Here is a 15110-nt window from a genome sequence, read left to right on the forward strand (position 1 = left end):
CGGAGACAGCGGGCGTTTGTAGGTTTCTGGGTGACTCGTTGCCTCGCGAATCGGCCGGACGACGATTGCATTTTGTGGAAATCAAACCGTCCGTAGGAAAGTTTCCCACTTCGAAGTCGTGCTCTCCGGCAGCAGGCTAGCGACGTTCAATGACTTTTACCTCCCCTCAGCGGAGGACTTTGCGATCTCGATTTATAAGTTCGTGCCCGGCCAAGATATTTGCATCCCGGCCCGAAGCGAACGCCCGAGAGCTTCCCTGAATTTCTTCCAATTTATGCAAATCCAACGGAGTGGTTGCGTACGGAAAAGAGGCGAAACGCCGCGCCGCCGCGATGTTTCGCAACCGACCAATTGCGCGCCGAATTTCGTTGCTTTCCGAGTGAAAGATACGGCCATCTGGTGCGGAGAACGGCGTCGATCGAATCAGACTACGGACAATGGAGTAAATGTCCAGTTGCCGGGAAATAAGGCGGAAATAAGTCAAACGATCCAAATGGTCGCGTATGACGCGCAAATATGACCGCTTCTACACTATAAACGGCTGAAATATTTGTTGGAAGCACGAAGATGCATCAAACGGCTCAAATAAAAAACAGAATTGAACCAAGTACCGAAACTTGTAATATAAAACGAATATAGGCTCGTATCAATGCCCGCGAGGGTCTGCTCAGCGATAGTCCTATTCTACTAAAACGTTGTTCGAGGTACAGTAATGTCTCCCTTACTGACGCTCAGATTGTCCACTAAATAGGATAATTTGGGAAGAGGAGATACCATTATTCGAGCCTTGTGGCTTGTTTTTATAATTGTGGACAATTCGTGACTATAAAAATGAACCGCAAGGATCAAGAATAAAAAATCCGGAAAACGAATTCCACTAGTCTCAGTAACTGGTCCAAAATTTTGCTCTCGACTTAGCAGGACCAGTTACTGAGACTAGTGGAATTAATTTTCCAGATTCTTGGGATATGTCTGGAAATCGATCCCACTAGTCTCAGTAACTGGTCCCGCTAGATCGATAGCCCAAAATTTTGGACCAGTTACTGAGACTAGTAGAATTCATTTTCTAGATTTTTGGGAACTGTCCTGAAAATGAATTCTACTAGTCTCCGTAACTGGACCACTTAGGTCTACAGCAAAATTTTGGACCAGTTACTGAGACTAGTGGAATTCATTTTTCAGATTTTTGGGATATGTCTGGAAATCGATCCCACTAGTCTCAGTAACTGGTCCCGCTAGATCGATAGCCCAAAATTTTGGACCAGTTACTGAGACTAGTAGGATGGATTTTCTGACAGACGTGGTTGCGAGTGTAGATCAATTTTTTGTAAACGTTCTGATTACTTTGGCTAAAAATATCGCTAAAATTAACTGTTTATTACAGTTTATTATTATTCTTAAATCTGTCACCTGCACATTTGCTAATTTATAACTGTCGTATCTCCTCTTCCCAAATTGTCCATTTTTGTGTGCAATCTATTTATGTCCAACAACGTCCAAATCGTTAAGATTGTACTACAAGCACATAATTGAATCGTGTGCAAGAACTTTCGAATTACAAAGGAACTTTAATTCTCACTCGAAGATTCCTTGTAGCTCCGAATAAAATAAATATCCCGAGCAATCGGAGGGCCATCAGAAATTCGTCGAAGCCAAAACCTATTTGTAAATTAAATTTGCGGCTTCGACGACGGGAACCGAGGCTTCGGTTAAGGACTGTCGTAAATTAATCTTTACGAATCGGTGTCGATTGATGCCGTGGCGTTCGCTTTGATGTCTTTGCTCGCGGTTTGAATCTACGGCTGCATCGAACGGAAACGTCCGTCCAATGTGTTAAATTAAATACGATATTAAGTCCACTTAAACGCGCGACAGCGAACAGTCGTAATCGTTTCTCGCGCAACAATGCTATCGTGTCGGATAATATCCGAGGTTACCAGATTCCGCGGCGAGTTTCATAATCACGCGCACGAAAGAAAAATACTCGGCAAGATTCTAAAGCAACCGCACGGTTACATAAATATTTTCTCCTATCATTATTCGCTTCCAAGGACAGCGTTATTATCGCGAGGCTCGATAGGTCCCCGTTCGTGCCCCGAAGAGGCCTCGAACGGCCAGAACCTTTCGCTCCCATGATCCCCTCTCGCCGCTCGCGCTATCATTACAGACGCCAAATTGTGCTTTACTTAATTGACAAGATAAGTGGGCTGCAACGAGAAAACGCGACGCACGGAAACACGGTCGTTAAACGTTCGAACACCTAAGGTGTTCGCCGCGCGGAAATTACGAAAAGAAACACACCGAGGAAAATGATCCGCTTCCGGCGCGCGCGACTCCCCGTCATTCGGCCGGACCATCGATCTCGATATCTTTCCCAGGGCGACGGTTTTTCCGCGGGCGATCGTCGCTCTTTTATCGCAATTTATCGTATTGTGGAAAACTAATTCCAGCGAGCGGAGAGAGCAGCTCCTCGGCCATCCGCTGTTCCTCCGAACGAAATCGAGTTCCGTCGATGGGCGCAGCATTCCGAGCTCGTAATTCCATTACCAGCGACAGTGACGAACCGAGCTATTCCCGGGCTACCTTCGCCGGCGGCGCCAAAAATTAATTTTATTTCATCGAGCGAGAAACCACCTGTTACACGGCCGTGTCTGACATGGCGGACGCCCGGCGTCTAATGTGGCGCGCGCGAAATATTTTGTTTCACGGGCCGGTGGTACGCCGCGCTCGCCAAAAACGTCTGAATCAACGGGGCGAGTCGCGGGGGTTGTCGACCCCTCGACGAGCTTCGATTTAATTTCGCCGGCGCGGCTCGCCGGCCGGGACGCGTCAAAGTCGCAATTAAATCGCGATCAAGCAGCTGCCGGGGTCGAACGGTAAGTAAAAACAGACGGTCGACTCGCACCCTACCGCGCGCGCGCGCGCGACCCCTCGGGGCCACCTCGACGACAACCCCTTCGACTCGACTCGGCTGCGGCTTTAATGTATCCGCGGCTACGACGCGCGCCTTCTCCCGAGAGACTTCCGGCGATTTTTTATTTCCGCCGTTAAACGAGATACACCGGCGCGCCGCAGACGTTCGCGACGACTCCCGAGCTTCCGGTCGCGGCCTGATTTATCGACGGGAATTCCGCGATAGCTGCGTCGCGCCGAGCCGAGGCTTGTCGCCGCGGAAGAATAACAGCCCGAGGAATTGGAAAAGGCGACGGCCGTTCGTTCCTGTTCGCTCCTGCTCGCTCCTGTTCGCGCCTGCCGTCGCGACGCCCGAGATATATCGCGAATTACCGCCGCTCGCAATACCGCGCACTTACGATCCCGGAAATCGGGCGCAGCCTATCGCGAAAACCGGCGAATATTAAATCCGGCACTCGCTGTCCGGATTCGAACAGTCGGCCCGAAACCGGCTACATAATTTTCGCAGCTGGATAAAGGTATCCGGACGGTACGGTCGATCCTCTTGTAACACGGAACTTTGACAGCACAGTTTCGATGTTGCTGCCGCCTCGAATATCGCAATTTCTTGTCCCGAATTTAGCGCGGTCGCAAGTCCCGCTTCCCTCGCTTGCGACGATATCAACGCTAGAAATATCGAACGAATCAAAATGTTGCGTATCTTGTCCCGAAGCTATCGCTACATTTTTGTTTCATCTCTGTGAAGCACGAACTATTCGTTAAATAAAAATGTTGAAGTAGAACAGGGGGTCTCGGATAATATTTGCATTCGAATGTTATGTCACGTACGGTTTAACGTTATCGCGCTGGAAAATGATTTTCGATTCAATGGTATCGGGCACTCCGATGTAATTGTTTTTCCGAAATTTTATTGACCCATTTCTAGCGTAATTTGGAAATTGTATTTTTCCAACAACTTCAAATTAAAACAGAGTATTTTCTGCGCGGCTAATGGCGTAGTCCGACCAATGCCGAACTAATTAAAAGTTGTCCAATTTAAGCTATCGATTATGGAAAGATCGTTACCAAAAACAAAATGCGAACGGGTATTGGTAACAGCATCGTTATTTTCGCAGCGAAAATTTGATTAGCTTAGAAGTTATGATTTTTGTCCCGAACTCCCACATAAGCGTCGCACCGTGCGACGATGCGAATATTCGCGGGGTTGGTGGAGCCGTGGCGCGTCTCTATTCTAATTCTGCAGGAATCATAGCTTCCGGCCGAGCATCCGCTGGCGCGGTGGAGTGTCAAAGACACCGCTCGCGAAAGATAACAAACGTGGCACTGTGGTACCGTGGCGAGATCCCTCGAAACGATCCCATTAACCGGTAAGGGAGAAGCAAAATTCCGCGCCGATCGATCTCCGCGCCTTTGCGAGTGATTCTCGAACGATCGCCGGCGAGGCTGTCCGGGGAAACGTTACAGACGTTCTCCGCTTCAGCGAAGCACGAAGCGAGACGGAGAATTATGTGGGCCGACTTTGTTCGATGACTTTCGGCTTCCCATCGACGCCCTGATTTATTGCATTACACCCAACACTGACACTTACACTGGCGCGCGCGCGGGCCGGCCGTTGCCAGCAACCGAGGGGCGAATTTTATTTACTTTTACCGAATCGATCGACTACGAGAGATAGAGGCGGCAAGAGGAAAACCTGGCAAGAGTCGGAAAGAGAGAGAGAGAGAGAGAGAGAGAGAGAGAGAGAGAGACAAAGCGGTCCAAAAGGGAGCAAAGGAGAGGGTGGGTAGCCGGCTACGCCGGCAGGACGAGCCAACGAGTTACGTGGTCTAGCTGCCCGACCGGTCCTTCGTTTCTGCCGACGTTATATCATCGTCTGGTTCCTCGAAGGCCATGAATTCGCGCCGACAAATCGGCCCAAAGATCGGTACACGATTCTCTCGCTCTCTCGCTCTTTTCCTCTCGGAGGCGCGCGGCGTTTCACGGTTCGCCGCGCAGCGCCGTCTCCGAATTACTGTAATATAATGTTCAGCGGAGCGCTCGCTCATCTTTCTCAATGTTTTCGACAGACCCGTCGATCCGGCTTCTCCGCGTCGTCTCTATTTATTTTCACCCTCGTCGCGCTCGAAATATCCGGCGACGGGCTCGCGATAACTCGAACGCAGAAATTCGATCGGCGAGCACCGGAACGAGACAAGCATTTTTACCGGGTCTCGTTCTCGGCTCGGCTCGGCTGCCACACCTCGCCGGAAATTTCGCCGGTTCTGGGAAAGCCTTTCAAGTTTGCGCAAGGAGCCCACCTTCGTATCGTCCGGCCGACGGAATCGAACCGAGAAGAGAGAGAATCCGAGCGACGAAACGGAGGACGAACTGCTTGCCTGCCAGTCGACGAAAACTTCGGCGAGATAATATTTGGCGAAATTCGATGGCTGCGGGGCCGGAGCGGAACGAAACCGAACCGAGGAAGACTAGAGGCTACGGTTACGGATATGGGGGATTTTACGATTTCGGAAAATAGGAGGAACGATTCCAAGTTTCCGACGCTACCCCGACTTTCTTCGACCGTCGATTTCGGTCGTTCCGACTTCCTCCGATCCCCCGCTTTCGAACTTAATTGCGTTTCTTCAAAAACTCAATCTCCGAACAGTGCGACGAGTTATTTGTTGTTGCCCGGAATGCCGTGGTGCTGCATACGAACCGTCCAATTGTTCGTTTGGATGTACGAACGTCGATGCTGTCGCGATATCGACGATATCGTCCGTTTTTTGAAGCGATGGTACAATATTTGATTCGTTAAAACCCTGATATACAATGGCACACAAAAGTATTCGTACATCTTTCAAAATGCAATAACTTTTTTAGAACTGAATCAAGTGACTCGAATTCGAATTCGACTAGTCCACTAGACGCTGACCAAAGTACTTTTCTTAGATTTGTTATTACTTGTTATTACTTGTCGTGACAAGAAAACGATAAAAAAAACGAGCCTATAAAGAAAATTTAAAAAATGCCTAGAACACGGGCATGAAAACATAGAAATCGTCGGTCGCGTCTGGAAATAGAAAATCAGAGCGCACGAGTGGTAAATGTCCACGATCCAATTACCGTTAAACGAATAGGTTTTGAAAATTGACAAAAAGAGAAATCGTCGAAGACGTCGAGGCGCGGCTTAAACTGGTTCTCGTTGAAGATCCTACCTTCAAAGATTCGTTAGCACTGCTATCTCACGTGATCGGCGATTCAAAATGGCTGCGTCCGCAGCAAGGAAGGCGTTTTATGTTCTTTGATTGAGCAAGACCGGTTTCTTTATTATTCTATTATTTTGTTTATATCCTGCCAACGAAGTGAACCGTGTTCGTGCAATCTGCCGATGCGGTCTAACTAAAACTCGAACCGCCTCGCTAATATACGGAACGAGGATAAAGGCGAATACGCGTATCGAATTTGCAACGTGCTTCGGTAAAATATCGCGAGTGTTCGCAGAATCTAATTAACGGATTTTTTCGTTGAAAAGCCTCTATACCGCGGATTTTAACGTCGACTTCTAAACACCGATCGCCGCGAAGAAAATTGAACGCGTCTGTAACGTAATAAATAACGGCGAGAGAGATTCGATGAACGGCGCCGAAACGTTTATTCTTAATTAAAAGAATTGAGAATCCGAGGTGTTCGAGGCTAAAAGTTAATCAGGTATTCGAACGATTTTTCCCCGTCCGGTTTCCAGTTCTCCCTGTGAACTAGTTCGCAACGTTCGTTGACGGGGAGTAATTCGCGAACACTTCTCTCCCGTAATTCCATCGGTCTGGCCGACGGAATTGACACCCGGAGACGAACTTTCGACCAGATTGTTCTCGAGGGTATCGATAACGCAGCATAATTCGGCACAAGTTTCCGTCCTGCGTTCCGTCGCATTTCCTCTCTGTCTCTCTCTCTCTCTCTCTCTCTCTCTCTCTCTCTCTCTCTCTCTCTCTCTCTCTCTCTTTGTGTGTGTATCTAGTTGGACGGAATGTTTCGCAGCCGGTTTGCGGTAGTTTCTGCAGTTCCGATACCGGCTATGAGCGAAAACCGCGCGTCGCGTCTCGACAAGGGGCACGCCAAGGCGAATTAAACCCGTGTTAATCACGCTCCGCGTGCTTACGCAGTTGGAAACTACATAATTCGAGTAATCGAGGCACGATCGATGCGCCACGTTTTCTCGTTAACCGCGTTACCGCTTCAAGATAGTAATCTCCGATTTGTTTTTCGAAATGTCAGCCTCGGATCGTTTTTTGCCTCGTAATCGCGAGCCAGTCTCGCGATCAAGATTTCGAGCAAAGTCCGTTTTAACTCGTTGCACCGCGGTTTCTTTCGCACCGAGTTGATTGACGCTTTATCGTTCTCAACCCTCTACAGCTCGCTGTAACGTTGAAGCCGCGCTCCGATTTATCAAAATATTTTTTAATTGCATCTAATTTTTGACCGTCATTTCGTGTCCTGTTCCATCGACGCGATAAATCTTATGCTTCTATTTGCTGCAGATGTTCTTTCATTAACCTTTAGCAACTTCATTACGCTGCTGCGAATGTTTTATAGGAATTAATAAATCACAGATGTCGTGGGTTTATTTGTGTCGTTTACACGATTACCTTAAAAACGGGTTGACAAGGTTATCGAAGGAAAGAGAAGACGATATCGTCGCCTACAGAGTTTCGAAAAGATCGGGAAACTCGGGTCCACGGCCACCCTCGGGCGCAGTAAAAGCCGAGACACAGAAAATACGGCAAGGGTTCGGTCGGGCCGAACCGAAAAAATTGCCACGGCAGGGTATTAGCTTTACGACAACGTATGCTTCTTTACGATTCTTGCTCCGGCGTCGGTCTCGCGGAACGCGGCCATCCTATAACGGCGCTTTCTTTCTTTCCGCGGAGTTTTACGGCTAGACGTAGCCTGGTGGCAGAGCTCGGCTGCCAAATGGCAGGATAATTTCACGGAACCGGGTCAAACTTTCGACGCTGCATAACACCGCGAGGTGTTTCCCTAACCCCTTTTCTATCCCGGTCCCCTATTCCTAGTCTCTCCGTTCCCGGTCGGGGTTTTATTAGGACAGACACGGGTCGTATACGCGCGATGGAAGCTCCTCTCGTTCTGGCACGCGCGATTCGAAAGGCTTCCCCTGCCGGAAAACTCCATCGAATCCGCGGGAGCGGGTAATAAAAGGATTATTTTCGATTTGAAATTGCTAGCGCGCGCGAGCTTCGGACCACGCCACCGTAATTCAACCGCTCTGTATCGTTCCGCGGTGCCCGCGACCGCACTTTCGCGGAACGAGAAGATATCCGGATAGCTCGAATTTTCAACCAGCAGCCGGAATGTCTCTGTTTGCCCGTTAAAACGTCGCTGTAATGTTCCTTCTCTCGCTTCGATCTCCTCTCTACACCTCGGCATCCGTTTTCTTTTGCATTCTCTCCCGCAACATCGTACCGTTCGACGAAGTCGCTCGTGCCCGTCCGATAGAAACGAAAGTATCGAGCAATATTGTGTTTCAGTTATTAATATTTGTACGTTCGTTTCAAGGTAATCCAAATTCCATCGGATCGTTTTAAATGCTGAAGCAGGTAGCCTGATAGGAGACGATGGTTCGGAAGATTCGAATGACGTCAAATTTCTATGACGATCGCGTGAAAACACGTTTCAAAACTGATCGGCGATTGTGGAGCGAACCGAATAGATGAAAATATTTGTATCGAGCGGTTAAAGCAGTAAAAATATTTTCCACGCGGAATTGGAGTATGCATGTATCGAACACTCGAACGAAGGGAGGAATAAACGATATATTTCGATCCTCTATTTTCACATGATAAAGTTATTTCTAATACGAGATATCCAGCCCTATCGTCGCTATATTGACATTCGCGATCTCGAACACTTTATTTCTTCGTTTCGAATATAAATCCTGAACTTACTTTTCTTGCACACGTGTCCGATATCGTCGAATTCGTCGCAGACTATCGGTTGCTCGATCGAACGATATCTGGTGCACATTTGCTGCGAGAACACTAACCTGACGGATACGTCGGTATCTCTTGATCAGGTACCACTGTAACCATCTTCAGACATACATTCTCAGGGTATCGAGCCCCGAAACGATACATAGAAAAGCGAAATCGAAGGAAATAGATCAAGAAACGGGGACAAAAAGACGGAGAAACGCGGCTAATGCGGCATCGCGCGTCGATACAAGTAGCGACCACGAAAATTGGGTTATCTTCGTTCGTTCGTTCGTTTTCGCGTTCGGGTCGAGTGGCGTACGTGGATATCGGCACCGGGGGCAAACTCCTCCGCAATGGTACGATTAAAGCCATAGGATTATGAAACGCGAACGCGAGAGCTTCGGCCGTTCCAAGTGTACACGCATGCATGAACGTTCGTACATAGATAGGAAGAAAAGCGGGTAAAGTCGCGAAGAGAGAATGAGAGAAAGAGAAAAAAGGAAGAAAGAGAGCGAGCGAACGAGCGAGTGTGTAAGAGAAAGAGAGCTTTATAGGAGGCTGGGGGTCGCGTAACGAAGGAGTTAAAGCCGCAGTTACATCTTCTCTGATGTTATTTCACGTCGCGTCATGGAAAATGTAGCCGCGGTGAGCCAATTAAAATACACGCTCGGATTACGAGACGCGCGGGGTCACGAGGATTTCGAGCATTAGGCAAATGCGCCACGCAAAGGACGCATTGACATCCGTGACCCCGCGTAAAAACCGGGCGATCCGTCCTGTCGAGACACGGCTCCGAGAAACGTCGAGCCAGCCCCGTCGTCCCACCTTTGTTCCAAAAATTATTCCAGAGACTTCTCGCGGCTTTTTTACTATCACGCCGCTATAATCCTGTATCTTTACGACGAGATTACACGACCGGTCGTCGGTCGACGCGTCGTTGAAACCTCGTTAAATATCTCACGGACCGCTGGCGCGCTCCGGACCAAAGATTGTCCAGTCTTCGTCGAGCTTTCGTGCTTATAGCCGTTGAAACGGGACGAGCCAGAAAGTAGAACGCATCGTAATCGCGGTTAATTACACTCGAAAACATTAAACTCTCTCTCGAACCAGAGATTTAACCGCCAATGGTCGCTGTCGCCGGCATCGATCGAGCAGTTATTACGTTTAGATTAACCGAGCTGACTCGTTCTTCCGATTATGGAATACTCGAAGAAGTTGTTTCGATAGGAAAATGGCAATGTTTTAAACATAAGGCGACGTAAAAAACGGTCCGAATCGGCGAGCCCTCTGCTCTCACCTCCGTCGTTGCACCGAATTAACGCTCCGTCGAGGATCCCTGGATTTTGATTGCTCGTAACTCGCCCGCGATCCCTGCCCGCTTCGAATATCGTACACGGGCCTTCGAGCTTTCGCTTCCGACCAAGTTTCTCACCGGGAAATTATGAAGTTCCGCGGTCTGCCGTAGCCTCGCGAGATTGCCAATTTCATGGAATTTATTGTCGTTCGTTGCATTTACCGGCGATCCGTTGCTAATGGGTGCGCGACCGAGAGAGGCGGCCGCTACCATTTCCAGGCGCTCGTGAATGAAAAATTCCGCGGCCCTGCGCCCGAGTAACTGCAAAGTTCAGTACCGAGCAACAAGTTAAAGAACGATCGCGACACGGAACCGCTTCGTAGCTTTCGAGAATGAAAAGCGTAAATTCCACTCTAGCCACGTAATTACAAAATCTTTGTAAGCCCGCCGCGACGATGACAACGACACGCAGAACTTATCGATTCGTTTCCCATCAGCAACACGCGATCCGAAATTCTATCAAAATGACTGACGCTACACCCCTACGACTCTATAAGGCTCGTTCTCCCCTAATGCACTACCTAATGTCTACCGATAGTTTTGATACTTTCCGTGGTTTACAGGTCAAGTTGTATTTACCGATTTTTTAACAATTAATTCCTCGGATCGACACAATGGAATAAACTCGTTTGGTTATTTAAGGGATACTCGTTAACCCTCTTTTCGATTTAGATTTCTTCGATGCTAGATTTCCGATCGGTACATTACCGATCCAGAAATATCGTTCACGAGAGTGTTTACACACGCGCGCGCTCGATTCGATCAACTTTGATTTTTCAATAATATCTTTAAGAAATATCGTTGCGGTTTCTAGTCTTTAACGATTTCCAAAGCGTTGCTCCCATCGAGTCGGATAAATTTCAAGCTTCGTATCTACACGAGCGCGATAAATGTCGCTCGTTGTTGTCTCCTGTTAATCAATTAGCAAGAAAACTTCGAGCTCGATCCAATCGAATAATTCCTACCAACCGACGCGATGGAACGAAATACATGTTCGATTAAAAATACACGCTCGTAATAAAAATGAAATATGGATCGTTCGTAGGTTTCTGTGTTGAACAAGCCGCTGATTAAATTCCGACCGACGCTTTTAACAAGCACCCCACCATTTTTGCCATTTACATAAATACATTAAGCGCTATCGGATGGAGCATTTGCAATAAATCACCCCGCGAACAGCCGCGATCGAGCCCTCAAACATTTTAGTTCCCCTCGGTCGGAGCGAGGCGTCGACTTTCGGGAACATCTGGACGACGCGTCTTCCGATGTAATCGTTCGGTACGCGGAACGCGTCGCCCGGAGAATCGTTTCTCGTTCTCCTTCGACAAATCCTTTTCCCTGTTAATTATGCGCCGCGCATTAACGCGACCATTAATCACGGTGCAACGATCTAAAGCACGTCTTTGTCGTCGGCCGTATCTAACAGCCCCGTAAAACGTTTTCATATCGACCGCGTAAATTTCTTCTCGGCCTAACGCCATTAAATTCCTTCGCACGCCATTTAATTCCCACCCACGTCTTCCGCGCGGTATTAAGATTTGCCCAATCTGTATTGCCGGACAAAATTCGTCGTAAAATCTTCCGATTATTTCGATTACAAGCTATCGATGGAAATTTCACCGTTTCGAAAGTGCACCAAATTCTCCCTAATCGACGCTCAGATTGTACACGAAAGTGGAGAAACGATTGTTCGAGCCTCGCGGCTTGTTTTTATAGTTACCAATTGTCAACAACTATAAAAACGCAAGCCTCGAATAATCGTATTCTCCTCTTCCCAAATTGTCCATTTTTTAGGACAATCTGAGCGTCGATTAGGAAGAATTTTATTGGATGATAACGTCCATTTTGTGAGCTACAGAGAATTGTGCGCCATTTAATAATATACATAAAAAAATAAGATGAAAATGTAGGATACAAGTTTCTAATTCGAGGCTCTGCTTTAGAGAAAAATTAGTTCGAGTGTCCGCCAGGTACCCTAGCAGGTGCGCTAGCGTCTACAACAAGTAGAATCGGTTGGTCGCGATCAGACGCGTCGGTCGACATTTCTAAATAGAGCGCCTTCGTGTAATTTTCCAATCAACTTCTCTCGAAAACGGTGCTTCCAATGAAAAAAATTCGATGTATATTTTCGACTTATTTTTTAACGTTGAATTACCCCCTCTCCGTCCCGATTGTATTATTTCAATGCGAGTAGTTTTTTCACGAGCGAATTCTCCCTAATCGACGCTCGGATTGTATACAAAAATGGATAATCGTATCTCTTCTTTCCAAATTGTTGCAAGCTGTTACAATTGTTTACAAGCTGAAGGAAAATTAGAGAGCATTTACTGTACCGCTTAATTGTATCGGGTACACGACTTTACCCGAACAAGATTGTATTTCGCGTTTGATACGATTACACGTTAATTAGTTAAAGAAGCCGAGTCGTCGACGGTGAATTTCGTCGAGCTAAATTAGCGATTCGCGACGTCGTCGTCGCGAGATCGTCGAAATTATCGAGAACCCGAATCGAGTTCTAGCAGCAGGTAGTCGGTCGAAGTCGCGTAATCGCGACAACCGTGGACTATCGATCCCATCGTGAATATTTTAAGATGTGTGTCGCAGACACGCGTGCAACGACGACGCTGCCGCGCGCGAGAAATCAGAACTCGACGAGAAATTCGCCTGCGTTTCTCGAATGGTATTCGGGGTCTCGCGGGGCGACGATCGCTTTTTTCCTTTTGCATAATGCTTTTTTTCCCCCTCCCCCAAGCGAGGAGGGGGGAAAGGTGCCGAGGCGAGCCACCCTTGCGAGGCGGAGAAAAACCACGTCAGCGATCGCACGTGTGAGTAAACACGCGAGCCGGTGGCGCGTTGCTCCGAATTTTACCTACACGAACGCGCACAGCCTCGCTCCGAAATCCGCGCACGCGACGAACCGCGCGCTCTGGAAATTATTCCCTTCAGATCAGAGATTAACCGTATTACTCCGAAACTGCCCTTAACGAGCGACATTGTTCCCGAGCTGTTCGCGACGGCGGCAAGATCGAAGGTCCCGGAGATCCTTGAAACGGAAAGTTCGCCTACCTGATTGTCTCCCGTTTCGTCGATCCTCCCCCGAGGAGCTCCATGAAATCCCTGGCGTAAGAGCGCCGGGTTGCCGGCGCATCCAAGTCGGAGAAATCCATGGCAATCGCGGCGAAGAATCCAGATATCGTCGCTATCGATCAACGGTAACGCACTATGTGAACATTGCTCGGGGAGCCACGGACTTAACCGGACACCGGATTGCTATCCCGCGAGAGACGCGGACGGCTCGCAACGTCCAGCGGAATCGGAAACCCTGAGGTCGCTGCTCGAACTTTTCCCACCTATCGAAGAATCCACGGGTCGCGCACGTACGGAAACTGTCACACGTGCGTGTTATCGCTGGTGGTAGTAGCAGCAGCACGCCACACTTCTACGGATCACAAACTACAGCGGCGGACACTGTTCGCGGCTCACCGTGCGCCACTTCTCTCAGCGAGGGTAATCCATCCGGTAGCGGTAAAAACACACTGGTCGGCCTGTTATATAGCACTGTAATATCACTGCGGCGACATCGTCCAACGGGAGGACCACACTGTATCTCGTCAACGGTGGACGACGCACGAGGCACGCAGCTGTCAGGAGGAAGCGATCGCGAGGGTGTCGAGCAGCCCCGCCGATCTTCGTCCGTCAGCATGCAGCATCACGACATACGCGGATCGGCATACACGGCTACACACTCGCGTGGCTTCTTCGACGGATGCGTTCGAAGCAGCGGGAGGGTACGATCGCGCTTATCCGTCGTCGACGAGCGATGTCGAATCAAACGTCGGTCATTGAGAGCACGCACTCGCAGCCAGCGGAATCGAAGCACCGGTGCACACTCGGAAAACTGGTTCCTCCCCCGCGTCGTCGGTCCCTTCGAAGGCTCGATTAATTTCTCGACGCGTAGACGTCGACGATTTCGGCAGACGTGCGCTCGTTCAACATGGATCAGCCGACATCCGACTCGCGCGAGAGTTGATACGAAACTACTGGCGAGTTCTCGGTCGAGCGTACTTGCATCCCCACCACCGACGGCGCAGCTCGCCCCCACCCGCGGCTTCTCGTAGGGCACACGCGCCCCTTCCCCCTCCTTCTAATGGGCACGCACCGAGCTACCTGGAGCGTGACACACGCTCACATTTCTGGTGGGGGCTACGGTCGCGTGGCGGGTTGCCTTCGCGGTGGGAGAAGAGAGGGCAAGGGGTACGATCCAAACGAAAGGGAAGCGAGACAGTAGGGACACGACGCGCTAGGGTCGGACGGAGAGAGAGAGAGAGAGTGAGCGAGGGAGAGGGAGAGAGAAAGGGAACGGGAGAGAGAGCGCGAGCGAGCGATGAGGAGACACGGAGCCGCGTCAGGCACCGCGCGTCCGCGCAGGCGCCTCGCTCTCCTGCGGGAATGTATCCTCGCGAAATGTTGGCTAAGTACGGAGCCACGGACATCCGTACGTACGGGATAACGAAGGCCGTAGGTGCAGAGACCTCCGCGCTTTATGCGCCCCCGACGATGTACGCGATTCTACTACGCGGATACACGCGATTCGTTCGAAGGTTACGCCGAGGGCAACGCGGTTCGGTCTTTACCTCCTTTTTCCGCTACCCTTTATCCGGGCCAGTTTTCGAACGACCCGTCCTCATTGGGAAACGCTTCGATCGACGCGCGCTTTCTCTGCCCCCGCCGAACGGAAAGACCGCGGAGGACGAATCTTAGGCCGTCTCGTCGCGCGGAGGAATATCAAACGGGCCTCGGCAGACGTTTGCTCGTATAATAGCGCAGCCTTAAGCGCGATATATCTTCGGAGCTTAGGTTTCGCTCTGCCGAAGGGT

At 49.5% G+C, this 15110-nt stretch overlaps 1 protein-coding gene across 2 annotated transcripts in view; it reads right to left on the reverse strand.

Annotated features, from left to right (window-relative positions):
• Positions 1 to 14259, reverse strand: part of LOC117217765 (irregular chiasm C-roughest protein) — a 263272-nt gene extending 249013 nt beyond the window's left edge. For both annotated transcript variants that reach the window (XM_033465597.2, XM_033465596.2), the window contains exon 1: positions 13300 to 14259. In XM_033465597.2, coding sequence (XP_033321488.1) covers positions 13300 to 13400 — 101 coding nt within the window. In that variant the 5' untranslated portion in view covers positions 13401 to 14259. The remainder of the gene's footprint in view (positions 1 to 13299) is intronic.
• Positions 14260 to 15110: the final 851 nt, after the last annotated feature.

The sequence above is a fragment of the Megalopta genalis genome, unplaced genomic scaffold (genome assembly GCF_051020955.1).
Source record: "Megalopta genalis isolate 19385.01 unplaced genomic scaffold, iyMegGena1_principal scaffold0023, whole genome shotgun sequence".
In the NCBI taxonomy this organism is placed as follows: Eukaryota; Metazoa; Arthropoda; class Insecta; order Hymenoptera; family Halictidae; genus Megalopta; species Megalopta genalis.